This window comes from Stegostoma tigrinum, chromosome 30 (assembly GCF_030684315.1).
Source record: "Stegostoma tigrinum isolate sSteTig4 chromosome 30, sSteTig4.hap1, whole genome shotgun sequence".
In the NCBI taxonomy this organism is placed as follows: Eukaryota; Metazoa; Chordata; class Chondrichthyes; order Orectolobiformes; family Stegostomatidae; genus Stegostoma; species Stegostoma tigrinum.
Genome location: NC_081383.1, coordinates 36,957,572 through 36,985,546, shown reverse-complemented (window position 1 = coordinate 36,985,546; position 27,975 = coordinate 36,957,572). Strand labels below are relative to the sequence as shown.

General features: G+C 44.6%; 2 protein-coding genes across 3 annotated transcripts in view; both read left to right on the top strand.

Moving 5' to 3' along the window:
- The window catches only part of LOC125465824 (procathepsin L-like), a 30,408-nt gene extending 18,586 nt beyond the window's left edge, over positions 1-11,822 (top strand). The window contains exons 6-8 of the mRNA XM_048559712.2: positions 1,405-1,570; positions 6,740-6,845; positions 9,541-11,822. Of these exons, the coding sequence (XP_048415669.2) occupies positions 1,405-1,570; positions 6,740-6,845; positions 9,541-9,640 (372 nt within the window). The 3' untranslated portion in view covers positions 9,641-11,822. The remainder of the gene's footprint in view (positions 1-1,404; positions 1,571-6,739; positions 6,846-9,540) is intronic.
- Positions 11,823-19,288: 7,466 nt separating this feature from the next.
- The window catches only part of LOC125465738 (procathepsin L-like), a 46,142-nt gene continuing 37,455 nt past the window's right edge, over positions 19,289-27,975 (top strand). For both annotated transcript variants that reach the window (XM_048559516.1, XM_048559515.1), the window contains exon 1: positions 19,289-19,422. The gene's annotated coding sequence lies outside the window, so the exon portion shown is untranslated. The remainder of the gene's footprint in view (positions 19,423-27,975) is intronic.

Here is a 27,975-nt window from a genome sequence, read left to right as displayed (position 1 = left end):
ACCCTGTCAGGTTGGCAGTTTGTGAACCCTGGGGCAGTTGTACTTTGGATATGGGAACATTTTGACAGGTAAATTTAAAAGTTCTTAAATATTTTGACTATGCCAATCAGATGTTATTTGGAAATTTAAATCTCTCCGAAATAGTTCCAGGAAATCAACTGATTTCTTGATTACACTTACTGTTGATGGGGTTGGTTACTAACTGTGTTTTAAGGATGATTTCACATCAACCATATAGATAGACTGGCATTAAACTGTTTTAAATAGCACTGAAGTAAAGCCAACACCTAATAAATAGCACTAGATTAAAGGACAGTTAAAAAAGAAAGGTGTTAAGAATGATATCTATATAACACATTTCAGAATGTCTGCATTTCCTTAACACAATTTCACGAGCTAAGAATTTTTTGAAGATCTATGCCTTTATTTTCAAACATCTTCAAACACAATTTTTTCAACTCCCTGCACCCTCGGCCTGTTGAAATGTAATTTTTCGATGATCCGTGGCATTTTATGATTATTCAGAATTGATATTCCTTGTTGCGTTGGGAGTAAAGGCTTTCTCTAGAACTGCACATTGAAGACAAGTGAGGACAATCCGTGCATAACAGAAGCCCCATCTCATTCATTTTCTCTCCATTTATTTACTTAAGACTCAGATTGGGCATAGGTCTACAATGTCATATCCAACTGCATGGTTCAGTGTGCTGCACTCTGGTAGTTTTCTCAACTCAAATGCAATCCTCGATCTCTTTTGCTCCTTTCCTCTTCAGTGGTGCACTTCAGTCTCAATTTTGGACTTCCAATGTGCGCAGTAATTAAAAACTTACACTTGTTTAAAATCATTCACGGGATGAGGGTGCCGCTGGCTAGTCCAGCATTTATTGTCCATCCCTAATTACCCAGAGCGCAGTTAAGAGTCAACCGCAGACAGCAGTTTCCTTCCCTAAGGGACATTCATGAACAAGATGGGTTTTTCCGACAATTGTCAGCAGTTTCTTAGTCATCATTAGACACTTAATTCCAATTTTTTAAAATTGAATTCCGATTCCACCATCTGCCATGACAGGATTTGAACTTGGGCCCCCAGAACATTACCTGGGCCTCTGAATTGACCGTGCAGCGTAATACCACCGGGCCATTGCCTCCTGCTAACGGAACTGATAGAAGTTCAGAATTAAATGCAAAACTCATTTAGCTCTCCTTTCTAGTTAAATTATAGATAATAAATTTTATATCTGTTTTAAATTGGAGTGGAAGTTTTACCAACTCAAATTTTGACTGGTCTTTAGCTCCGAATCTGAGTGCTTACAGAATCATGACTGGTGGTTGGTTTAGGTTTAGAATGAGGACTTGGCTTTTGTATATGGTTAAATATTGTTCCTTTGATTTCCTTTGCTACAGGAAGGCACCTGTAAGTATAATCCCAGTTACAGTCCAACCACTTGCCATGGCTTCAGGTTCATAGCCAGAGGTAATGAAACTGCACTAGCTGAAGCTGTGGCCACCATTGGACCAATATCAGTCGCAATTGATGCAAAACAGCCATCATTTCAGTTTTACAGATCAGGTAAAAAGAATAGATTGCTGGCTGATACTTTATGTTGGTCTGGTTCAAACATCAAAGGCTTGGGGTCTGGTAACATACAGCCTGTTTAGTTCACAAATATATAGGTCACATCCTGAAGCTTGAGTGATTTATAATCATCATTCAAACACTGGTCTGTTAGACTATCAAGAAATCACACCCACTTTTAATCCATGTAGAATTTTACTCATTTAATTGGAAGAGTCATAGACCACTCAGCCTTTGCTCCATCATTATGTTAGATAATGGCGGATCTATACCTGGATTCAGTTTATGTATCACTGTACTTTTTCTGTTGATACCCATACTGAACAAAACTAGCATTTTCAAACTTGACAATTTCTATTGACCCGGTATTCACGGTCAATTTTCAGAAATAGTATCAGATTTTCATTACTGTTTATGTGAAGTATCCTGCTGATTTTACTCCTAAATGGCCTCACATTAAGATAATGACCCCTTAGAATGGATTGTCTGAGAAAAATATTTCTTTCCATCTTCCTTAACAAATTCCTTTATCACTTCAAACACTACAACACAAAACAGTACAGGAACATGGCCTTCGGCCCACCAAGCCTCTGCTGTTTCCTGCTCCTTATTTAAACCTGCTATTTATTGCCCATGGGTTACTATCCCTCTGTTCACCTCCTGTTCATGTATCTATCAAGATATGCCTTAAATGTTGCTAACGTGCCTGCTTCCACCGTCTCCACTGGCAGTGTGTTCCAGGCACACACCATCCTCTATGTGAAGCAGTTTCCCTGCACTTCTCCCCTAAACTTTTCACCCTGTCATTTTGAATCTGTGCCCTCTTATAGTTGACCTTTGCATTCTGGGGAATGGCCTACTTTGACTAGATCACCTTCAACTTTCTATACTCAAGGCAATACAAGGCATGCTTATACAGCCTGGCTTCAAGAATATAACAATGTACGATCTGTTACTTTTCTGTCAAATTGTTCTATATCACCTTCAACTCTTTCGAGTCTTTTCTAATTTTGGTGCCCAAAATTGAACGTAGTTCTCCAGTTGATGTCTGTCTGAAGCTCGGAGCATACATTTATCTTCAATTTACTATTTAGGATAAAGGCCAACATTGCATTCCTACGATTTAGATTAATTCTTTCATGACACCACTTCCTATTAGCAATGAGTGCACATTGACATCCCTTTGTTCCACCACGTCTTTTACTATTAAAAATACTTTCTGATTTGCCCTCATTGGGTTCAAAGTAAGTAATTTTACATTTCCCCACAGTAAACTCCGTTTGCTATAATTTCTCATTTAGTTTGACTATGTACTTGTGTAACTTCTTGTTACCATCCGCAAAACATACTGAGCCTTTTAACTTAATGTTATCTGCAAACATGTATATATGATCCTCTATTCATTCATATATGTTATTAAAATAGATGGTGAATTGCTGAGGCCCTGGTTCAGATCTCTGGGCAGCACCTTGGTTCTTTTCCTGCCAACCAAACCTCAGTCCTTTTAACCCTATTTTCTATGTTGTAATCAATTATCAGTTCATATTGCTATACCACCTCCAATTCCATGTTTTTTCATATCTGCTGTAAACTTTGGAACATTTCCAAGAATGGTTTCAGTGATGAAGAACTTCAGACATAAAGATAGATTGGAGACATTGCTAAGTCTGAGAGGACATTTGTTTGAAGTTTCAAAATCATGAGAGTTCTGGACAGAAGTAAGGAGGGAGAAATCTTCCCCACTTGTGTGAAAGTTTGGAGAATGAGAGTGGAACAATTTCAGGTAATTAGTAGAAGAAGCAAAAGTGATATGACGTAAAGCTTTTTCACATAGCATGTGGTTAGAATTCCCTCCCTGGGAGTGTGGCAAAGCCAGCTTCAATGGAGGTATTTGAAAGGGAATTAGATGGTTATGCAAAAAGGAACAATGTGCAGCGTTAGAGGGAGATGGCAGAATAGTGGGCATTAAGGAAGATGTTAATTTGGAAAGTTGGCACTAAAGCCTCTTTCTACATTGTAATAATTCTGTGATTCTGTGAAACCTTACCAAAAGCCCACATAAATAATATCTGCGCATCCAGTGACCCACCAAAATTTCAAAGGTGCAGATTATTTTTTGTATGTTGTATCTCCCCACCTCCAGCCTCATCCCATGTCCAACCCCCTCTCTCATCCCCGCCTCCTTGACCTGACACAGCCTGTCCAACTTCTCTCCCACCTATCCACTCCTCCCACCTCACTGACCAATGCCTACCACTCCCTACCTACACTCACCTATCACTATCCCATCTACCTTCCCCAGCCTCACCCCTCCTCTCTATTTATTTCTGAGCTCCGTTCCCCTCCTCCATTTCTGAAGAAGGGTCCTGACGTGAAACGTCAGCCTTCCTGCTCCTCTGATGCTGCCTGGCCTGCTGCATTCTTCCAACTCTACATTGTGTTATCTCAAAGTTCCAAACTAAACTAGTCCCACCTGCCTGCTCCTGGCCCATATCCCTCCAAACCTTTCCTATTCAGGTACTTATCCAAATGTCTTTTAAACATTATAATTGTACCCACATCCACCATTTCTTTGGGAAGTTCAGACTTGTTTATTTATGTAACCATGGTACAGACAGAAAATACATTTCTTTATTTAGCATGAATAAGGAAATTACTCTTTCTTACTGGAATCAATTGAAAAGAACCTTTTTGTATCATTGTACACATTTTTGTTCAAATTCTACCAGTAAAGATATGTGTGTTCACCATCCCACAGCTTCAATGAAGTAAAATTTGCATTTATGTAGCATTTTTCATGACCACTGAATGTCTCAAAATGCTTGACCATGAAGCACTTTTGAAATGAACTCAGTTGTATTGTAATGCTGGAAACACTGCAGCCAATTTAAACACAGCAAACTCTACTATGTTTTTGTGATGTGGATTGAGGGAAAAATTTTGGCCAGTCCGCCATGGATTGCTATCCTGTTCCTCTTTGAAAAAGTGCTCAGGAACATTTTACATTCATTTGAGAGGGCAGATGTGGTCTTAGTTTTGCACCTTATCCAATACAGCATCTCTGACAGCGCTGGACTCCTTCAAAACTACATTACGAGGTTGGATTTCTGTGCTTAAGGCTTGGAAAGGGGCTTGGGCCCAGATACCGACCTCATTGAGGTCTAAGTGCCACCGATTGTGCTACACTTAACAACTAAAGAAGCATGTTGCTGTTTTATTTGTTTCTGTGCTTCTTGCTGTTCCAGTTTTTTTGGCCTGTTCTTCTCTATGTTACGTTCAAAGATCAATACTGTGGCAGAGGCCTGATCAAAGATATTAATAATGCTCCCATTTGTCTAGGGGGCATGATGCTTGCTTTTGGGGGTCTCATTGAATTTTAATCCAAGAGCTTGGCTTCATATCCCAGACAAACTCCCAAGTTAGCAAAATTGAAGCCACTAGATTCAAAATGGCAATGGTCGCTTGTACATTAAGAGAGAGCTGTTGTTTCAGTCTGGAGTGATATGTACAGTAGGGTCCGCACTGTGATTATGGAGGTATGTCCTTTCTGATATATACCAGCGGCACAGACACTGCTATTATAGAATATAATGTAGATGCTCACAGCTAAACTATAAACTCAGAAATGCAGTAAGCAGTGTGGAGAATGGTTACAGACTTCAAGAGGACCTAGATGCACATGGCAAAATTCAATGCAGAGAAATGCGAAATTATTCATTTTGACCAGAAGAGGGCCAACAATATAAACTAAATGGCACAATTTTAAAGGAAAAGAGAGAACTTGGAATGCACGTACAGAAGTCTGAAAGTGGCAGGACAAAGGGAAAACAAGGCAAGGACTACAAATCAAGGACACTATATTCCACATAAATTTGCTCGGCCCCAACTGGCGCACTATGGCTGGCCCTGGGCTGACATTGAAGGAAGGATGTGAAGTGTTGAGAAAGGATGCAGAGGAAATTTGAAAGAATAGGACTAGGGTGGAAAACTTAAGTTACAAACAGAGATGAAAGAAGCTCATGCTCTTCTTTGGAACCGAGAAGACTAAGTACAGATTTAACAGAAACGTGAATTAGCCATATTTTGATTGTATACAGAACATGAAACAGTTCCCAGTGGGTCTAGAAAATTTAAGGTCAAAAGAACCAGAGAAAAATATTCTTTACACAATTATCCTGAAAAGGTGGTGGGAGCAGATTGATTGCATTCGAAAGAAAATGAGATACATCACTTGAACTGGGACAATTGATTGGCTTATGGGGAAAGGAAAATGTACTGGGACTAATTGTTAGGTACCTTGTGGCCTGAGTATTTCCAAACCACGGGTGATTTCAAAGATCACACTTTTTAAACCTACCCTAAGGAATGTCATGAGAGTGGGGGAAGGGATGTGTATGACTGCCCTCACACCTTTAACTGTTTTTATGTTATCCCAGAGGCAATGAGGGGCCAAGACATGTGGAAAATTTGGCAGCTTGAGTGAATGGCCAGGGGATGATGTGCTCTGCTATTGCCCTTTGCTGCACACACTACCAGAGGTCATTTGCCATGGCTTCCAGGCAAGAGGAGGAGGTAGTCCCCCAGAAATACCTCAGCCAATATGGGGATTTTGTTTCTTTGTTCTCGGGGTCTGGGTGTCGCTGGCTAAACCAGCATTTATTGCCTATTCTCAGTTGCCTGGAGAAGGTGGCGGTGACCTACCTGCTGGAGTCCTTGGATGAAGGTAGACTCGTAGTTCTGTTGGGGAAGGAGTGACAGGACTGAAGAGAATGGCCAATCTGGTTCTGAGTCAGGACGGCTTGTGCTATTGACAGCAGCATGCTCCTTCAACTGACCAAACTGGCTCTGGGGGCATTCTGCCAGAGAGGTGGTACAAACACAATGAGATGATTGACCTCTTTCACTGTTTAATCCAAGTTGGGATACAGAAGAATGATTGAAGAGAGATTCTAAACAAAATTCTTGAATTTAAGACTTTTTATTTAAGAATTGCCTAGTACTGTTATCGAAGTATTTGCCTCCTTGAGGGGATTAATTTGCCTATTGACCCACATAGTTTCTTATCTTAAAATTGGATGTAAATTGAGAACTGTGTGTCTAAATATTTGCTGAGGTTATCGTCTCTAATGGCCACATGGTGATATAAAATGTTTATCATTATAGGTGTTTACTATGAACCAAACTGCAATAACATTGTATTCAATCATGGAGTACTGGTAGTGGGATATGGAACGGAAAATGGACAGAAATATTGGATCGTTAAAAACAGGTACATCTGAACCTAGCATCTAAGATACCTGTCCACACGATCAACCAGATATAGGCATAGATGCAATAATAGATAGAAATGAACATGAGAGTTCCATTAATGTTCGATTACAGTAAGAATGTTTTAATAGATAAGGTTTCTATCTTCTACTTTACACGTGAGAGTACAAAATCAAATTGTTGTTGGGATAAAATTAACGCCTTTTTAGAACATGATGGGGGTAATTTTCAGGAATTAGTTGCTGGAAAACTGACAGCAATGTATGAGCTACCTATTCTACTTTCAGGCTGACTTGCATTATTTCAGTGCAAGGGGCATCTGGTGGACTGACTCTCTACCATCACCGTTCCATCCCTGCTGAGATTGGAAAGACTCCTTTGTACAGTTTCTGTTTTGTTCTGCACTCACTCCAGAGGCCCACACTAAGTGTCCTGCTAAAACTTTTCTTGTACTACTGTGAACCAATGGCTGGTATTCACCCTCCCATATGGGCATCTACATCCTTTGTTCTCCAATGTGGATACTTTCCCCTTGTCTCATAGCCAATAGGAATCATGATGCATAATGTCCAATCTAAAGTGCAACATATTGGAGCCCCAACACAGACTACAGCCTAATTCAGGAACAAAAACAAAGTTGCCGTAAAAGCTCAGCAGATCTGGCAGCATCTGTGAAGGATCTCCATCACAGATGCTGCCAAACCTGCTGAGCTTTTCCAGCAACTTTATTTTTGTTCCTGACTTACAGCATCTGCAGTTCTTTCAGTTTTTGTTACAGCCTAATTCATGCTGGATACCTGCATAAAGCAGAGATAAAGTCTGCAAGTCCTACAGGCAAAGGGGGTGGCATGGGCCCAAGCTATGCCTGCCTCTTTGTAGGTTACGTGGAACAGTCCCTCTTCTGCACCTACACAAGCCCGAAACCCCACCTCTTCGTCCGTTACATTGATGACTGTATCGGCGCCGCCCCTTCCTTCCCAGAGGAGCTCGAACAGTTCATCCACTTCACCAACACCTTCCACCCCAACCTCAAGTTCACCTGGGCCATCTCCAACACATCCCTCACCTTCCTGGACCTCTCAGTCTCCATCTTGGGTAACCACCTAGAAACTGATGTCCATTTCAAGCCCACCGACTCCCACAGCTACCTAGAATACACCTCCTCCCACCCACCCTCCTGCAAAAATTCCATCCCCATTCCCAATTCCTCCACCTCCGCTGCATCTGTTCCCAGGATAAGGCATTCCACTCCCACACATCCCAGATGTCCACAATCTTCAAGGACCGCAACTTTCCCCCTGCAGTGGTCAAGAATGCCCTTGACCGCATCTCCCGCATTTCCAGCAACACATCCCTCACACTCCACAACCGCCCCAAGAGGATCCCCCTCGTTCTCACATACCACCCCACCAACCTCCGGATACAATGCATCATCCTCCCACACTTTCGCCAACTACAATCCGACCCCACCTCCCAAGACATTTTTCCACGCCCACCCTTGTCTGCCTTCCAGCGAGACCATTCTCTCTGTGACTCCCTTGTCTGCTCCACACTCCCCTCCAACCCCACCGCACCCGGCACCTTCCCCTGCAACCGCAGGAAGTGCTACACTTGCCCCCACACCTCCTCCCTCACCCCCATCCCAGGCCCCAAGATGACTTTCCATATTAAGCAGATGTTCACCTGCACACCTGCCAATGTGGTATACTGTATCCACTGTACCTGGTGTGGCTTCCTCTACATTGGGGAAACCAAGCGGAGGCTTGGGGATTGCTTTGCAGAACACCTCTGCTCGGTTCGCAATAAACAACTGCACCTCCCAGTCGCCAGCCATTTTAACTCCCCCTCCCATTCCTTAGACGATATGTCCATCATGGGCCTCCTGCAGTGCCACAATGATGCCACCTGAAGGTTGCATGAACAGCAACTCATATCCCACTTGGGAACCCTGCAGCCCAATGGTATCAATGTGGACTTCACAAGCTTCAAAATTTCCCCTTCCCCCACTGCATCCCAAAACCAGCCCAGCTCGTCCCCTCCCCCCACCGCATCGCAAAACCAGCCCAGCTTGTCCCCGCCTCCCTAACCTGTTCTTCCTGTCACCTATCCCTTCCTCCCATCTCAAGCCGCACCTCAATTCCCTCGCTACTAACCTCATCCCGCCCCCTTGACCTGTCCGTCCTCCCTGGACTGATCTATCCCCTCCCTACCTCCCCACCTATACTCTCCTCTCCACCTATCTTCTTTTCACTCCATCTTCAGTCGGCCTCCCCCTCTCTCCCTATTTATTTCAGAACCCTCTCCCATCCCCCTCTCTGATGAAGGGTCTCGGCCTGAAACATCAGCTTTTGTGCTCCTGAGATGCTGCTTGGCCTGCTGTGTTCATCCAGCTTTACACTTTGTTATCTTATAAAGTCTGCAAGGCTGTGTTTAGCAAAGACACACACAGCTCAGCAGCCTTGCAGACTCTCAACTGTTCTGTGCTTCTTTCCCTTCTCTGCTGGTCTTTTAGTTTGGGACAACATGATGGGGAAGGGCAACATGTGATTGCAGTAAAGGCTAACCTCTAGGACTGGCCAGGAACTGATCACCTGAACAGCATCCTCTCCATGAATTACAACCCAGCTCAGCACATTTGTAACAAACCAATACAACCTGCCGGAATTTTAATTCATCTCTAATGTTTCTGCCCACAGCTTTGGACTATGGTGGGGTGACAAAGGCTACATCAAGATGTCCAAGGACAGAGACAACAACTGTGGAATCGCTGACTATGCATTGTACCCTCTTGTTTAGAAATCCAATGAGAGTAGTGTCTCTGTAAAGCAAAACCTACTGCACTTTTTACAATGTTAAATATTTTTACTTGCTATAGTACAATTATTCACTTATTACAAGCCTTGGATTATGAGGAAATTCTGGCTTCTTCCCTGAAAAAAACTCTGCCGTTCATGATGTCATTATGGTAAAGTTAATGATTTCAGTTGTAGACTCACATTATAATGAGCCTGTCATTAATTTTGACACAAAGTATGGCCACCCCCAGGAGTGAAGTTACCATTAAATGTACATTTCTCTGAAGAATGTTCTAGCGATTAGACCACATTAAATCTCAGCAGTAAAGACACCAAGCTGCTATTTTCAATATTCCTGACCATTATGCTCTGATTTCAATTTAGTGGAATCATTCAATACTGGAATCCAGCTTACCTCACAATGTTTTTGATAATGAATTGGGGATCTGTGTTTATACAAAAGGGATCAAATTACATTTGTGTCAAATGCATTGTGCATTAAGAGCTTGGCTGGGTGTGAGCTACTGCATTTAAAGTGATAATAAACAGCATGTGTGGCTTTCCCAGAAATGACTGACTCGTGTAACTTTCTCTAAAGTCCAGTCGGAACAGGCTCCACCCAGTTCAATGGAAAATATTTGAGGAGACTGGCAGTAATTTAGCGGAACTCTTACCCTCCCACACAAAAAAACTACTGTTTAAAAATCTAGCAACAAGACTCCCCTGTAGTCAAATAATCTAGAGTTGCAGTGAAGCATACACAGCAGATGTCACACTTGACCCCGGGTCTGTGTTGAGCTACTTATATTGTGTGCAGGCAGTGGTGAGGGATTTCCACTGATCTGAGCAATTCCTGATCAGGAAACAGGATGAAGAGTCATCTAGACTCAAAAGGTTGGCTTGCTGTCTCACTGTGGATGCTGTCTGATTCACAGTGATCTCCAGCACTTCTTGTTTTCAGGACAGATTTCAGCACCTGCAGTAACTTACTCTTACTAGCAGATAATCATTGATGACTCACACTCCTGAACTTTCGGTAGATTTTCTGGCAATGTGCTAATGTTTCAATATCAGTTGGGAACAGCATTTTCCCTGGCATTGCCCCCATTCATCACTTGGGCGTATATTCAAAGAATGGCCTGTTAGGTGAGGGACTGGAAGAGGCCTTGAGGTTAGAGTGTGAGTCGGGAATTGAGCAGTAACTGATCTCTAGGTCAAGTTTCATTCAAAACTTGCTTGATCTTGGCTTTGAGGCATAACACACTTGCCCTTGTCATGGGTGAACTGTTGAAAATAATGATGTCTTGGTCAGCACGCTGTAGGAAGACGTTAGTATGATGTAGGAGGTTGATTCAAACTGACTACAACAACAGCTGAAAGAGATAGAAAGCAACTTGAACGCTGTTTACAAGAATACTTAAAAAGTGAGACACGAAAGTGTTAGTTATCAAACTGTTCAATCAAGCTGAAAGGCTATATCTTCGATATATTTGAAGAGGGGTTTGGTCTGGTCCATAACACATCCTTTTGGCTATACGAATGCACGTGACAGTTAATGGTGTCAAATGCTTCATTATGTTCTTCTACAACCTGGTGTTTCTGAAAGATGCCACTGGACAGTGGTCAGAAATTCAGAGTTTGATTGCTTTTCACCCTCAGGCCCACACCAGCTCAATGGCACTGTCCCAAGAATTGCCTTATTGAGGCTGATTGAACATTGGCCAAAGACCTTACCGTGGGGTTAACTAGTGTCATACGCATTACCATGTTGCAAAGATATGCAGCCTGTGACAATTGAGATGCATCATGAGCTCTGTGCCCGTTTTGGAGACTGTTCCATGTCACGCGTTGTTCAAAATGGTTGTAAGTTTCTAATAACCACCATTGTGAAATAACAAGGTGAAATTCACAGTCTCTGGGGAAAACAAAGAATAGAACTGTAATGATTTAGAAGTACTACTGAGCTCCCTAAACAACCAGCCACTTCCTTGTCTTCAAAAATTAGTTTCATATTACCATTATCTACGCTGATGTTTTACTCGCCATTCTTATTTGGAAATGGTACAGTTTCTTAATAGTGTTCTCTGTATCCATGTTTCTTTAATTTGTTGTCCTCAGTATAAATGTTTAAAGTGTCTTCAATCAAAGTGATTTGATATTTTAATAAAAACCTTTCTTCTGAACGTGATGTGAATTTTACTGGTTCATTGGGCATTGAGTGCTTTCTGGTGCCTCATCTGTGGCGATACTATGGCTTTAAGAGGAATATTTTGTCCATTTTGTTTTATGAAGAGAATTTGAGACAGAGCTGCCAAGCAGCCTGCTCTAAGCTAGTAACGTAAGCAGCTTGTGAGGCCTTGGGTTTTCTTTTAGAAGTTGGAGCATTAGAAGCAGCCTAAATGGGTAGAGCCAAGCTCCCACAGTAACAGTTTTCTGTTTAGCTTTCAGTAGTTGGTGGGATCTTGAAGCTCAATGTGGAAACTGTTATTCTGATACAGCTATATGCTGGAGTTCCCTCTGTTGCCAGAACTGCATGTGAGACAATCTATTCTAATGAATTTTGCGTTTTGCCAAGGGTGTGTTTATGGGATATTACTATATTTGGAACATTTAGTGTTTAGTACTTACATAATCTATTATTCAGTTAACTTTTGCAACAGTGTTAAGTTATTCTAATTCTTCTTTCTTTTGTTTGTATATTAACTGGGTGTAAGAATGTTGTTTTTCTGAAGAAGGGTCTAGGCCCGAAACATCAGCTTTCCTGCTCCTCTGATGCTGCTTGGCCTGCAGTGTTCATCCACCTTTACACTGTGTTATGTAAGAATAACATGTGTTTTGCTTAAAGCCATGTGGTGTAACCAATCAAATTTATATGGAACACAGTACCTTAAATACTTGCCTTTAAATAAGAAAATGTTAGGGTCTAGGCTATATCTTTGATATATTTGAAGGGGGCTCTGGTCCATAACACATCTGTTTGGCTATACAAATGCATGTGACAGTTAATGATGTCAAATGCTTCGTTATGTTCTTCTACAAACTGGTGTTTCTGAAAGATGCCACTGGACAGTGGTCAGAAATTCAGAGTTTGATTGCTTTTCACCCTCAGGCCCACACCAGCTCAATGGTACTGTCCCAAGAATTGCCTTATTGAGGCTGATTTGAACATTGGCCAAAGACCTTACCATGGGGTTAACAAGTTCATGCACATTACCATGTTGCAAAGTATCAGCTTCCTGATGTTCACATCTGTACTAAACTGCAATCAGAATATTAGAACATTTTAGAAACATGAAGGATTCTCTTATAATAGTCCCTTAATTGGAACTTTAGCTTTGTGTAGTTCAGGCTCGTCTGTGTGATATAAGACCCTTCTTCAGCGAACTGAATCCTCGTGCTTTACAAATTAGATTTACAAATACCTCACGCTTTTCTGAAGTATTCAATACAAAGAGTCGTAGAGTCATACAGCATGGAAACAGATCCTTCATTCCAACTAATCCATGCCGACCATTATCCCAAACTAAACTAATCCCACCTGCCTGCTCCTGGCCCATATCTCTCCAAAACTTTCCTATTCATGTACTTATCCAAATGTCTTTCAAATCTTGTAATTATGCCTACATCCACCACCTCATCAGGAAGTTCAGTCCCCAGCGAACCATCCTCTGTGCAAAAAATTTGCCCCTTATGCCTTCTTTAAATCTCTCTCCTCTCACCTTCAAAAATACATCCCCTAATCTTTAACTCCCCCATCTTAGGGGAAAAAGACACCTACCATTAACTTTATCTATACCTGTCATGATTTTATAAACTTTTATAAGGTCACCCCTTAACCTCCTACGTTCCAGTGAAAAAAGTCTCTATCAAAGGAGAATAAAACATTATAGAATAAGTTTTCATCTCCCTTGCCTGAGTGGTAACCAGATGGAGTGGGTTATCTGTATAACCCACCTCAGCAGGGGATTGTGCTGTGCTCTTGTGGCTGCCTTCCCAGAGGTAGAGGAGGAGATGATGGACTCAATCATCTTGTGGCAGTTCTGGCTGTTTCACCAAGCTATCAACACCGCACTGACCCGAGAGGCAGCTTCTGCTCAGATCGCCAGGGCCTGGTCTTGTGTTTCTCCTTTAGTGGTCCCACCTCTCCACCTGCTGTTTATCAGGACCTCCAGGTCTCTCTTTTGGTGAAAAAGGTGGCTGACATTTGCCATCTCTGGGGCCCTCTTTGTTTTCCCTTTACAAGGTGGAACAGCTGCCCCCTATCTACTCTATCCAGACTGCTCATGATTTTGAAAACCACTCTCTAATTTCCTCTCAGCCACCCTCTCTCCAAGGAGATGCCAATTAGCTCAGCCGTGATCTTATTGAATGGCCCATCAAGTTCGAGGGGCTGATTGGACTACTTTTGGTCTTAATTTTAACGTACTAAGTTGCAAAACAGTTTTAAAAAGTAAAAACATATCAAAAACTGGGGTTTATTTCTAGAGGGAGAGAATTGGAAAGCAAAGATGTTGTGTTAAAATTAGATTTAACCTTGCTTTGTCCACATGAGGGAGTGCAGAGCACCATCCTGGTCTGGTCCTATAAAAAGGATATGGAAACACTAGGTGAAGTGCACATTTATTTACAAGAGGGATACCAGGGATCCAAGTAACACTTACCAGGAAAATACAGACATGCTAGGTCTTTCTTCTCTGAGTCTGAGAGGTGGTTTAATAAATTCTATTAGGTCTTGGAAGGTTCAGTACAAAATTCACAGAACAAATGTTTCCAGCTGTGGGGAGACAGAAATATAACATTGCAATCGAGCAATCTAATTCAGAACTTCTTGTCCAGTGAGAACACGCTAGCACAGGAATGGACTGAAGCAAATTCTAATTTGTGGAGGCTAGATAGGCACCTGAGGAAGGTGGCAACAGGGATAAGGTGAGATGAGGAAAAATGGGAGGAAGCTTGAGTACAGAATAAACATGTAAAAGTTGAGCTGAATGGCCTGTTATACACCCAGGTAAATTTTTTATCTTTCAAAAATATATTTTATTCGTTAGAGATCTTTTCTGACACTCCCTGCAGTGGCCAAAAACCAAAGGCATTTCTTACTCACACAGAACACTATATACATACATTGAGGCCGCAAGTGGATCCGATAACTGAATGGGCCCCTGTTACACTTTGGCAGAAAGACCTCAGACAGTGGTCTTTCCCCACTGGGCCTTGGCAGCAGCTGCCCTAAGCTTTGCTACATCCCTCAGCACAAATTCCTGAACCTTTGGAATGTGCCAGTCTGCAATCTTCGGTTGAGGTCAACTCTTTGTACTGGGAGATCAACAGGTTTTGGGCAAACCAAAGAGCGCTTTTCACCGAGTTAATGGTTCTCCAGGCACAGTTGATGTTTGCCTTGGTGTTCATCCCAGGGAACTGACAGCAGAGCACAGAGTCCTTTGTGATGGAGCTGCTCGGGATGAACCTCAATAAAAAACATTGCGTTTGCCTCCACATCTTCTTTACAAAGGCACGTTCCAGCAGGAGGTATATGGCAAACTCTACATCGATACCTCCATCCATCACAACAACTGCTTTGGCGACCGTGTGTGGTGGTGCACAGAGTCTGGGTGCACATGAAGGATGTGATGGGCAGGGCCCTTCTCACCACCAGCCAGCTGATGCCTTTGTGCTTGTTGGAAAGTTCTGACAATAAGGCATTCTGCCAAATTACTTTGACAGGGAACAACCCGACAAGGTCCACCCTCTCCTTTTCCCTCAGGGTCTCAATGATGCTACATGCTGACCACTTCCTGATGGACTTGTGGTCGAAGGGGTTTTCCTTTACAAATTTCTCCACGAAGGACAGGGCATGTGGAACAGTCCAACTGCTTGGAGTCTTCCATGGCAATGACGCCAGGCCCATCCTTTGTAATACCAGGGACAGGGAGACCCTCAGTACATAGGGACCCTTGGTGTTTGCGTACTGAGGATTTACACACAGCTTCATGCAACTGCATAATAGGGAGCTTATCAGGATGAGGAAAACATTGGGTATGTCCAGGTAATGGAAGTTTTTTTATTTCAAAAATATACATTATTCATAAAAAGTTTTTATGTACATACATAGTTACTGAAGCACTTTAGTTCTGTACAATGTTTGCATGTAAAGAATAAAACAAACATTGGAATTCGACTTTCCTGACAGTTCCAACAAACCCAAAGGCATTTCTTCGTTATGTAAGATACTATTTAGATAGAATTGGGGTGTTGGGATGGTCCGATAACTGAATGGGCCCCTATTATATTTTGGCTGCAATATCTTAAATGGTGGTGTAATAGACCTTGAAGCAGTCAACACAGATGTTGTAGTCCTATAGCAGTAGATTCTACTGTGTGTAAAAATGTGAAAAAAATTACGGGAAAGGAGAACTCAGGAGAGGTTATTAAAGTCTCCAGTATAGATACAAATAGGACAGAGTGGTTGGAAAGGGTTAGAAATCAAACTTAAAGCACACTACATAAACGAATGACAATGAGCAGAGGGACGGTTAATACAGGACTGAAGGTGTTATATCTGAATGCCCGCAGCATAAGAAAGAAGGTAAATGAGCTTGTGGTGCAGATTGAAATTGACAGATATGATGTCATGGGCATCATGGAGAGATGGCCATAAGGGGATCAGGATTGGGAGCTGAATATCCAAGGATATACATCTTACCGAAAAGACAGGTAGGTGAGCCAAGAGGGTGGGGTTGCCTTATTAGTAAAAAATGAAATTAAATCAATAGTAAGAAATGAAGTAGGATCAGATGGTGTAGAATCTGTGTGGGTAGAGTTGAGGAACCGCAGATGTAAAGAAACCACAGTTGGAATTATGTACAGACCTCCAAACAGTAGTCAGGAGACGGGGTGAAAGATACACCAGGAGATAGAAAAGATGTGTAAGAAAGGCAAGATTACAGTGATCATGGGGGATTTCAATATGCAGGTAGACTGGGAAAATCAGGTTGGTAGTGGGTTGGAAGAAAACGAATTTGTGGAAAGACTATGAGATGGCTTTTTGGAGCAGCTTCTGGTAAAGCCCACTAGGGAACAGGCAATACTAGATTTAATGTTATGCAATGAGGCATCTTGATAAAGGAGCTTAAGGTGAGGGAACCTTTTGGAGCCAGTGATCATAAAATGACTGAATTTACTCTGCAATTTGAGAGGGAGAAGATAGAATCAGAGGTATTATAGCTGAATAAAGACAACTACAAAGACATGAGGGAGGAGCTGGGCAGAATTGTCTTGAAAAGGAGCCTAGCAGGAAAGACAGTGGAACAGCAATGGCAGGAGTTTCAAGGAATAATTCAAGAGACACAGCAAAAATTCATCCCAAGGAAAAAGAAGCATGGTACAGGCAGGGTGAGGCAACCAGGGCTGACTAGGGAAATCAGGGAAAGCACAAAAGCAAAAGAGAAAGCATATAATGTGGTGAAGGGCAGTGGGATACCAGATGAGTGGGAAGCTTACAAAGACCAACAGAGGGTAACAAAATATAAAATAAGGAGGGAGAAGATTAAATATGAGGGTAAGCTAACCAGTAATATGAAGGAGGACTGTAAGAGTTTCTTCAGATATATGAAGGGCAAAAGAGAGACAGAAGTGGACGTTGGACTGTTGGAAAATGATGCTGGAGAGATAGTAGTGGGGAATAAGAAAATGGCCGAGGAACTCAATGATACTTTGTATCAGTTTTCACCATGGAAGACACAAGTAACAGCCTAAAAATTTGAGAGAGTCGGGGGGGCAGTGCTGAGTGTGGTGGGCATCACCAAGGAGAAGGTGCTAGAAAATCTGAATGGCCTGAAGGTGGATAAATCACCTGGACCAGATGGACTACACCCCAGAGTTCTTAAGGAGATAGCTGAAGAGATAGTGGAGGCCTTAGTGGTGATCTTTCAGGATTCGCTAGAGTCAGGGAGGGTCCAGGAGACTGAAAAATTGCTAATGTGACACCCCTGTTTAAAAAGGGAAAAAGGCAAAATACGGAAAATTACAGGTCGATTAGCCTAACCTCAGTTGTGGGTAAGATTTTAGAGTCTGTTGTGAAGGATGAAGTTTATGAATATTTGGAAGTGCATGGTAAAATAGGGCAAAAGCAGCATGACTTCATCAAGGGGAAGTCATGCTTGACAAATCTGCTAGAATTCTTTGAGGAAGTAACGAGCTGGGTAGACCAAGGAGAGCCAATGGATGTTATCTGCCTGGACTTCAAGAAGGCATTTGATAAGAAGTTGCACAGGAAGCTGCTGAGTAAGATAAGGGCCCACGGCATTAGCGGCAAGCTGGTAGTATGGATTGAAGATTGGCTGTCTGGCAGAAATCAGGGAGTGGGGATAAAAGGGTGTTTCTCAGGATGGCAGCCGGTGATAAGTGGCGTTCTGCATGGGTCAGTGTTGGGACCACAACTTTTCACTTTATACATTAATGATCTAAATGAAGGAACTCAGAGCATTCTGGCTAAGTCTGCAGATGATATCAAGGTAGGTAGAGAGATGGGTTGTATTGAGGATGCGGGGAGCCTGCAGAAGGATTTGGACAGGTTAGGCAAAGAAGTGGCAGATGGAGTACAATGTGGGAAAACATGAGGTCACGTACTTTGGTAAGAAGAATAGAGATATGGACTATTTTCTAAATGGGAAGAAAATTCAGAAGTCTGAAGTGCAAAGAGACTTGGGAGTTCTCGTCCAGAGTTCTCTTAAGGTAAACTTGCAGGTTGACTCAGTAGTCAGGAAGGCAAGTGCAACTTGGCATTTATTTTGAGAGGACCTGAATATAAAATCAGGGTTGTACTACTGAGGCATTATAAGACTCTGGTCAGGCCACATTTGGAGTATTGTGTGCAGTTTTGGAACCCATATCTCAGGAAGGAAGGACTGGACCTGGAGCGGGTTCAGAGGACGTTCACGAGAATGGTCCTAGGAAAGAAGAGCTTAACATGTGAGGTCCGTTTGAGGACTCTAGGTCTATACTCAGCAAAGTTTTGAAGGATGAGGGGGGATTTGATTGAAACTTACAGAATACTGAATGTCCCGGATAGAGTGGATGTTGGGAAGATGCTTCCATTGGTAGGAAAGACTGGGACCCGAGGGCACAGCCTTAGAGTAAAGGGAAGACCTTTTAGAACGGAGATAAGGAGAAACTTCTTCAGTCAGAGAGTGGTGAATCTATGGAATTCACTGCCACAGAAGGCTGTGGAGGCCAGATCATTGAGTACATTTAAGGTTGAGATAGACAGGTTCTTGATTATCAAGTGGATTTAGGGTTACGGGGAGGATGGGGTTGAGAAACTTGTCAGCCATGATTGGATGGTGGAGCAGACTCAATGGGGCGAATGGCCTAACTTCTGCCCCAAGCCTTACGGTCTATAGTTCTGGTGGGTGCAGTGCAGTGAGTTCAGCTCCTTTTTAAAGACAGATGTGATGGCTCTGAACCACATTTAGCTTAGGGACAGCTGGGAGCGGTGTACACATTCAGAAGTTTATTGCCAGCAGGTAGCGGGGTCAGGTAGCTACATTCTTGCCACTGGGACAGAGGGGAATCGAAGCAACATGCAGACCTAAACAACTTCATACACATTATTAACCAGGATGCATATTCATGAGAGGGTTAATTTCAAACTGACGTGAGCGTTTGGAATTTCCCTGTCACATGAGGTCGACGAGAGGAAGTTGTTACGTTGTGTACTTTTACAGCGTTGGTCTAAGCCTAGAGATTTTAGTGGCAGTCTTGATGTGAAGGAGAGGACAGGAGGTAAGTGCTGGGTATCTGCGGAAGCGCAGAGGGAGCTCACTGACTGAGCGGGTTGAATACTGCTCCGGGAACATCTCAATTTCCCGGGCCAGCAATGTCGGCAGTTCGCAAAAGTTAACATTCCCTGCATCCGGTTCTGTGGTTTTTGAATCTTAAGTGATTGCAAAGTTGGGCTATCAGTGGGGATTTTGTTTTTACACTTTACTTTTGCAAAAATCTCACCCTTGAGATTTTGGGATCTGTACTTTTTAAAAAATCCACGCCAGTTGCTAGTTAAAATGACCATGAAGATTGTGCGAAGAATCTAAATCTTTGAGGGAATGAACTGTGTTCTCTATTTGCATTATGTCACAACCAGCAGACCTTTCAAGGTGCGTCGTTTAGGCAATGTTTTAAAGTTGTAAATGTGCACAGCAAGCTCCCACAAGCAGATATGTGCCAACAGGCAAGACAAAAGCAGAAATTGCTGGAGAAACTCAGCAGGACTGGCAGCATCTGTGGAGAGAAAAACAGAGTTAATTTTTCAAGACCCTTGATCAGTACTGGAAGAGCTAGGAAATGGTGGGATTTCTGCTGATGATGGGGTGGATTTGGGGGAGAATGGGAAAGGAGATGATGCCCAGAGAGAGCAGCCAAAGGGCTGGTTGACAGTGAGCCGGGGAAGAAGTAATGACGGGAAGTGTGAATCATTGAAAATGGGATGGCAGTGCAACTCATACTGCGCAGGGTCTGGGGTTTGGGGTGGGTAACAACACTGGAGGATAGTGTGCCTGCCCTGAAATTGTCAAATTCAATGTTGAGCCCTGAATCATAGGATCCCTACAGTGTGAAAACTGGCCATTCAGCCCATCAAGCCCACACAAACCCTCTGGAGAGCATCCCACCCAAACATTGCCCCTACCTTATATGCGTGCATTTCCTACGATTAACCCACCTAGCCTGCACATCCCTGGACCCCATATGGGCAATTTAACACCTAACCTGTGCATCTTTGGACTGTAGGAGGAAACCCACGCATACACTGGGAGAATGTGCAAACTCCACACAGTCAGTCACCCAAGGGTAGAATCGAACCCAGGTCCCTGGTGCTGTGAGGCTGCAGTGCTAACCACTGAGCCACCGTGCCGCCCCTGTCCTGAAGGGCGAAGATGAGGTGTTGGTCCTGCAGCTTGTGTCGAGTCTCACTGGAGCACTGCAGCAGGCGACTGAGAGCAGTGTTGACCTGGTAATACTGTGGCAGGCTGGAGGCTTAACGATCAGCTTTATGGGTAGAGCAGAGGTGTTTTGCAAAACAGAGACCCAATCTGCGTTTTGTCTTCCTGATGTAGAGAGGACTGTACAATAAGTGGCTATATTATTGTGAAACAAAAACAGAAATTGCTGGAACATCTTGGCAGTTGTGGTAGCATCTGTGATGAGAAGTCAGAGTTAGTGTTTTGGGCCCAGTGACTCATCTTCAGAACTATGTTCTCGTGATGTTGTTTGAGGGATAATGTTTCAGTCAGGAGAAAATTCCTTTCTTTTCCTTCTTGGCATCTATCTGATGGGGTATTTGTTTAACATCTCATCTGAAAGGTAGCAGCTCTGATAGTGCAGCACTTCCTCTGCCCACTGGTGAGTTACACTTGATTTTTGTACTCATTGTAGAATCTCTAGTGTGGAAGCAGGCCAGTCAGCCCATCGAGTCCACACTAACCCTTTGAAGGAGCATTCCAGCCTCTCCCTGTGACCCTGCATTTTCAATGTCTAATCCACTTAGCCTGCATAATCCTTGGCCACTGTGGGGTAATTTAGCATGGCCAATTCACCTCGCCTGCACATCTTTGCACTGTGGGGAGAAACCAGAGCACCTGGAGGAAACCCATGCAGACATGTGGAGAATGTGCAAACTCCAAATAGTCACTGAGGGTGGAATCAAACCCAGGTTCCCAATGCTGTGAGGTTTCAGCACTAACCACTGACCTACCGTGCTTCCCTACAGTCTAGGAATTCTGGTGCGAGTCACCTGGGTTCAATTCCACCCTCAGGCGACTGTCTGTGTAGAGTTTGCACATTTCTCGCTGTATCTGCGTGGGCTTCGAACGGGTGCTCTGGTTTCCTCCCACAGTCCAAAGATGTGTAGGTTAGGTGGATTGGCCATGCTAAATTACCAACAGTGTTCAGGGATGTGTAGGTTAGGTGGGTTATAGGGGGATGGGTCTGGGAGGGGTGCTCTGAGGGGTGGCGTGGACTTGTTGGGCCGAAGGGCCTGTTTCCATACTGTAGGGATTCTCTAATCTGTGATCTTCTATGACCCTGTTAATTTCCCTCCCAGTTGCCAAGATGTAACTAGTGGGGCTCAGTCCTTAGGCCACAACTGTTTACAACCTGATTAATGACTTGGAGGCAGAGGTAGAAATTACAAAAGCCAAGCTTGTAGTTGACGGTAAAATAGGTGGGAAAGTTGAAAAAAAAAAGTTTTTCAAATGGATGCTGTTCAATGGGACAAAATTTGGCAGATGACGTTTAACATGGGTAAGTGTGAGGTTATCCATTTTAGTCAGGGGAATAGAAAGGCAACTTATGATCAAAGTGGAGAAAAACTTCTGTGTAATTGGGTGCAGAGAGCTCCGGGTTTCCTTGTGCATGAACCACAGAAAACTAATATGCAGGTACAGCAGGTGATAAGGAAGGCAAATGGAATTTTGGTTTTTATTAGAAGAGGAATAGAGTACAAAAGTAGACAAATGTTGCTGCAACTGTATAAAATCAGTGAGACAGCACAAGGCTTATTGTGTACAATTTTGGTCCCCTTACATGAGGAGGGATGTGGTTTCATTGGAGGCAGTTCAGAAGAGATTCAGTAGATTGATTCCAGAAATGTCTTATGAAGAGAGACTGAGCAATTTGGGCATATAGTCTCAAATTTAGAAGAATGAGAGGAGATCTAATTGAGGTATTCAAGCTTCTAAAGGGATTTGACAAAGTAGACATAGAGAGGATGTTTCCTTATTTGGGGCAATTCATAGTTTTAAGATAAACAGTAGCAGATATAAAGTAGAAATGAGGAGAAATGACTTCTCTCAAAAGTTTGTGAATCTGAAACTCACTGCTGCAAAGTGTGGTGGATGCTGGGACATCGAGTAAATAGATCGATTTTTAATTAGTTATGGTTTGAAGGAGTATGGAGAGTGGGCAGGGGAGTGGAGTTGAGGCCGCGATGAGGTCAGCCATGATTATATTAAATGGTGGAGCAGGTTCGAGGGGCTGAATGGCCTACTCCTGCTCCTAACTGTTAGAGGCTTATGTAAGTGCAGCCTCCAGCAGCCCAGATATTAGGGCTTTAAATTCCCCTCTGCGGTGTCCCTCACTCAGCACCACAACGTCACTGACTCCTGCCTAGTGAAACCATTTGGCGGAACAGGGACACAGTGGGGTGAACTGTCAGGGGAGAGCCATGACTCTGAGATTGGGGGCAGGGGATGGTTCAGGAATCAGAATGGTGTCAGCAGTGTGTTGTACAATGGGGGAGACTGGAGAACAGGGGCTCAGGGAGAGAAATGGAGATTGGAGAATGATGTTCAGGTATAAGGGAGATTGAGTGTGAGCATTGCCCAAGTCTGATTGCCATAGAAGGGCTGATCCTGAGCTGCATCCTTGACAGCTGGCATCAGTGTGGCCTGGGTGTACCCACAGTGCTTTCATCTGTCTTGGTGTGGTAAAGGAAAGTAGCTTTGTCGACCAGTGATGAGCTCAGATAAGAGTCAAGGGAAGCCAGTTAAGAGAAGACTCTCCTCTTCTTCCTTAAAGGGCAGCACGTTGGCTTAGTGGTTAGCACTGCTGCCTCAAAGCACCATGGGCCTGGGTTCAATTCCAGCCTCAGGCAGCTGTCTGTGTGGAGTTCGCACATTCTCCCCGTGTTTGTGTGGGTGTCCTCTGCATGCTCCAGGATCCTCCCACAGCCCAAACATATGTAGGCTAGGTGGATTGGCCATGCTAAATTGCCCGTAGTGTTCAGGGATGTGTGGCTTAGGTGCGTTATAGGGGGATGGGTCTGTGGACTTGTTGGGCCAAAGGGCCTGTTCCACACTGTAGGAATTCTATGAAGTTGAATAGAGGCTTCCACAGTCTCCATCCATCACCATTCTCCTTCACCTGGCTGAGCTCCTTTTCACCTAGATTGGCTTCTCCTTCAGCTCATCTTATCCATATCAGAGTTGGGGCTATAGGTACCTGCCTGGCTGACAGCTCTGCCTGGCACTTTGTGGGGTAAGTGGAGCACTCCTTGTTCAAGTCTGGCTCAGGGCCCACACCCCCCCAAGTTTTTCTCTGGTACATTAATGATTTCTTTAGTCCTGCTTCCTGCTCTCATCTGGAATTGGAAAAGTTAATGTGTTTTGCTTCCAGTTTCCTTTCCTCTTGTCATCTTCACCATCTATCTCTAACTCTTCCCTTCCTTGACTTCACTGTCTCCATTTCCAAGGATAGACTGTTCACCAAAATCCATTACAAACCCATCGACTCCCACAGTTGCCTCAACTACGCCCCCTCACACCCTGCTTCCTGCAAGGATTCCATTCTCCCAGTTTCTCTGTCTCTGTTGTATCTGTTCAGGTGATGCTACCCTCAACTGAGCTGCCACTGACACTTCCTCCTGTACTAAGGAATCCCATCCCCATGCCCCCATTGAGATGGACAGGGCCTTCAGCTGTCTCCTCCCTTCTACCGTCAACCCTCCTCTTCCTTTCTGGAACAACAATGGGGTTTCCCTGTCATCATGCTGTACCCCAACAAGCTGTACAGTCAAAGTATCATCCTCCACCATTTCTACAACCTCCAGCAGGATAAACACATCCTCCCTGCCCCTCCATGAGGACTGTTCCGTCCAGGACACCCTGGTTCACTCCTCCATCAATCCTAAAACTTCCTCACTATCCCCACCCCATGGTACTTTCCTGTGCAATCCCTTGAGAACAGCTCCCCCCACCTTGGAATTTGTATCTTGCTTCTCTTTGCTCTCTGTAGAGAGGATCCGCTCTCTCCCGTCACACTTGAATTCGCATCCATTTCACATCCTTTTCTGTTTTGCCACGATTAACAACCCTTTGTCTTTTGCACTGGGCAATCCACCATCACCCAGACTGGAGAACTTACCGAACCAAGACCTGCTGAGTTGAAACAGTGGTTAAGAAGGCTCATAGAATCCTTGGGTTTATAAGTGGAGGCATAGTATATCAAAGCAGGGGAATGATTTCTACAAATCATTGGGCTGACCACATGGAGTATTGTGATCAGTTCTGGGCACCTTATTTATAGAAGGCTTATTCTCCTTGGAACAAAAAAGATTACGAGGTAACCTTAGTGAGGTGTTCAAAATTATGAACAACTTTGACAGGCTGATGAAAGATATTCTGTTTGCATTAGCTGGTATGTCAGTAAGTATGGGTCCCAATTTCAAGATCATCACAAGATGGCTAGGAGTGAGATGAGGAGAAACTTCTTCACTCAGTTGTTAGGACTTAGATTGCGCTGCCTGGGAGAGTTGTGGAGGCAGGTTCCATAGGAGGTTGAAAAGAGAGCAGGATGTATATTTGAGAGTGGTGAAGTTAGAGGGTTAAAGAGATACAGCCGGAGAATGGGATGAGTTGGGTAGCTCTTTGGGGAGCTGGTTCAGACTTGATGAACTAAATGGCTTCCTTCTGTACCATTAAATCCATGTCAAGATGGCATCAACAGGGCTCCTGTCTATGTCTTGAGCAGAGGGAATAGGGTTCAGGGTGACTGTCAGTGTGTTGTAGAATCACTGGTAGTACAATTCGATGGTGGTGCACCATTCTGTTTCTCCATTACATTTAGACTCTGAGAGTTATTAGTTGTGGTCATAAGAGGAATCGTCTTTCCCCATCCGCATTGATAAGTGGAATTTCAGTGAGTTCCCAACAGTTACTGGTAGAATCGACTTCCCTGTCATCCCTGGGTGTTTCTCTGCAAATCTCTCCCCCCGCCTTGAATTTATTTAATTTGGTTATTCAGGCATTGCTGGCTAAACCAGCGCTCACTGTCCAGAGGGCAGGCCAAGATTCTGCTGAGGAACTAGAGTCACATGTAGGCCAGACCAGGTAAAGATGGCGGAATGCCCACCCTCAGACAAAGGCTAACTTTTACTCCTCATCCTTCTGGACCTGTCTGCATTAGACAGGCAGTACTTAGCTTTCCCCTGCGCTCATCTAGATTGCTATGATTATTGGATGTGAGTTTGCTCGCTGAGCTGGAAGGTTCGTTTTCAGATGTTTCGTCACTTTTTTTTATTTGAAAAAACATACTTCATTCATAAGATGTACAAAATAAAACATTTATACACCTACCCAATCATGCAAGCTGCTCCGGGTTACCCAGGGGGTACGTACACCAACTAAAGGAAAAAAACAAACAAAGAAGGAAAAAAACCAAGCAAAGAAAATACCCCGGCAGTCGTCACCCCGCACAGTCCCAGTTGGCCCCCTGACCAGTTGGGGAAGGCGCCAGCTGGGCCCAGTTACCAGATAGGGCCCTTTTTTCTATTCTGAACGAGGGGTTTCATACCGTGGTCTTTCCCCACTGTGCCTTGGCAGCGGCTGCCCCAAGCTTTAACGCGTCCCTCAGCACGTAGTCCTGGACCTTGGAGTGCGCCAGTCTGCAACACTCAGTCAGTCAGGGTCAGTTCTTTCAGCTGGCAGACCAGCAAGTTGCGGACAGACCAAAGAGCGTCTTTCACCGCATTGATGGTCCTCCAGGCGCAGTTGATGTTGGTCTCGGTGTGCGTCCCAGGAAACAGCCCGTAGAGCACGGAGTCCCACGTCACAGAGCTGCTCGGGACAAACCTCGACAAATACCACTGCATCCCCCTCCAGACCTCCTGCGCATTCGCACACTCCAGGAGGAGGTGATCGACAATCTCGTCCCCCCCGCAGCCGCCTCGAGGGCAGCGTGCGGTGGTGCAGAGTTTCCGGGCATGCATAAAGGATCTCACTGGCAGAGCCCCTCTCACCGCCAGCCAAGCAATGTCCTTGTGCTTGTTTGAAAGCTCTGGCGATGAGGCATTCTGCCAAATGACTTTGGCAGTCTGCGTGGGGAACCACACGACGGGATCCACCCTCTCCTTTTCCCGAAGGGTCTCGAGGATACTACATGCTGACCACTGCCTGACGGCCTTGTGGTCAAAGGTGTTTCCTTTCAAAAATTTCTCCACGAAGGACAGGTGGTACGGAATGGTCCAACTACACGGAGCGTTCCGCAGCAACGAGGCCAGGCCCATCCTTCGCAACACCGGGGACATGTAGAACCTCAGTAAGTAGTGACACTTGGTGCTTGCGTACTGAGGATCTACGCACAGCTTGATGCAGCCGCACACAAAGGTAGCCGTCAGGGCGAGGGTGATGCTCAGTACGTCCTTTCCCCCATTTTCCAGGTCTTTGTACATGGTGTCCCTGCGGACCCGGTCCATCCTCGACCCCCAAATGAAGTGGAAGTTGGCCCGGGTGACCACAGCGGCGCAGGCCCAGGGAATAGGCCAGGCCTGCGCCACATACAACAGTACCGAAAGCCCCTCGCACCTGACAACCAGGTACTTACCCGCGATGGAGAGGGACCGGAGCGTCCACCCGCTGCTTCAATTTGGTGATACGCTCCTCCCAAGTCTTAGTGCACGCCCCAGCTCCACCAAACCAAATACCCAGCACCTTCAGGTAGTCTGTCCTGATGGTGAAGGGGATGAAGGAGCAGTCGTCCCAGTTCCCGAAGAACATGACCTCGCTCTTACCCCTATTGACTTTGGCACCTGAGGCCAGTTCAAACTGGCCGCAGATGTCCAACAGCCTACTCACCAACCGACGATCGGTGCAGAAGACGGCGACATCGTCCATGTACAGGGAGGTCTTGACCTGAAGGCCTCCGCTGCCTGCGATAGTCACGCCCTTCAGGCGCACGTCCTTCCTGATGGATGCGGCGAAGGACTCCATACAGCACACGAACAAGGCAGGAGAGAGCGGGCAGCCCTGCCTGACTCCAGATCTGACGGGAAAACTGTCCGATTCCCACCTGTTGATCGAGACTGCACTATCGATGTTGGTGTAGAGCAGCTGGATCCAATTGCGAATGCCCTCCCCGAACCCCAATTTGGAGAGGACGTCCCTCATGTAAGCATGAGAGACCCTGTCGAAGGCCTTCTCCTGGTCCAGGCTGACGAGGCAGGTGTCCACCCGCCTGTCCTGTACGTAGGCGATCGTATCCCTGATGAGCGCGAGGCTCTCAGCGATCTTCCTGCCTGGCACAGCACAGGTTTCGTCAGGGTGAATCACCGACTCCAGGACAGACCTGACCCGGTTAGCTATGACCTTGGCCAGGATTTTGTAGTCCACGTTCAATAGTGAAATGGGACGCCAATTCTTAATTTCTTCCCTCTCCCCCTTCCTCTTGTAAATGAGGGTGATGATGCCCTTCCTCATGGACTTGCACTTTTCCCCTGCCCGAAGCGCACTATCGTACACCTCCAGCAGGTCCTGGCCGACCAGGGCCCACAGAGCGGAATACAGCTCG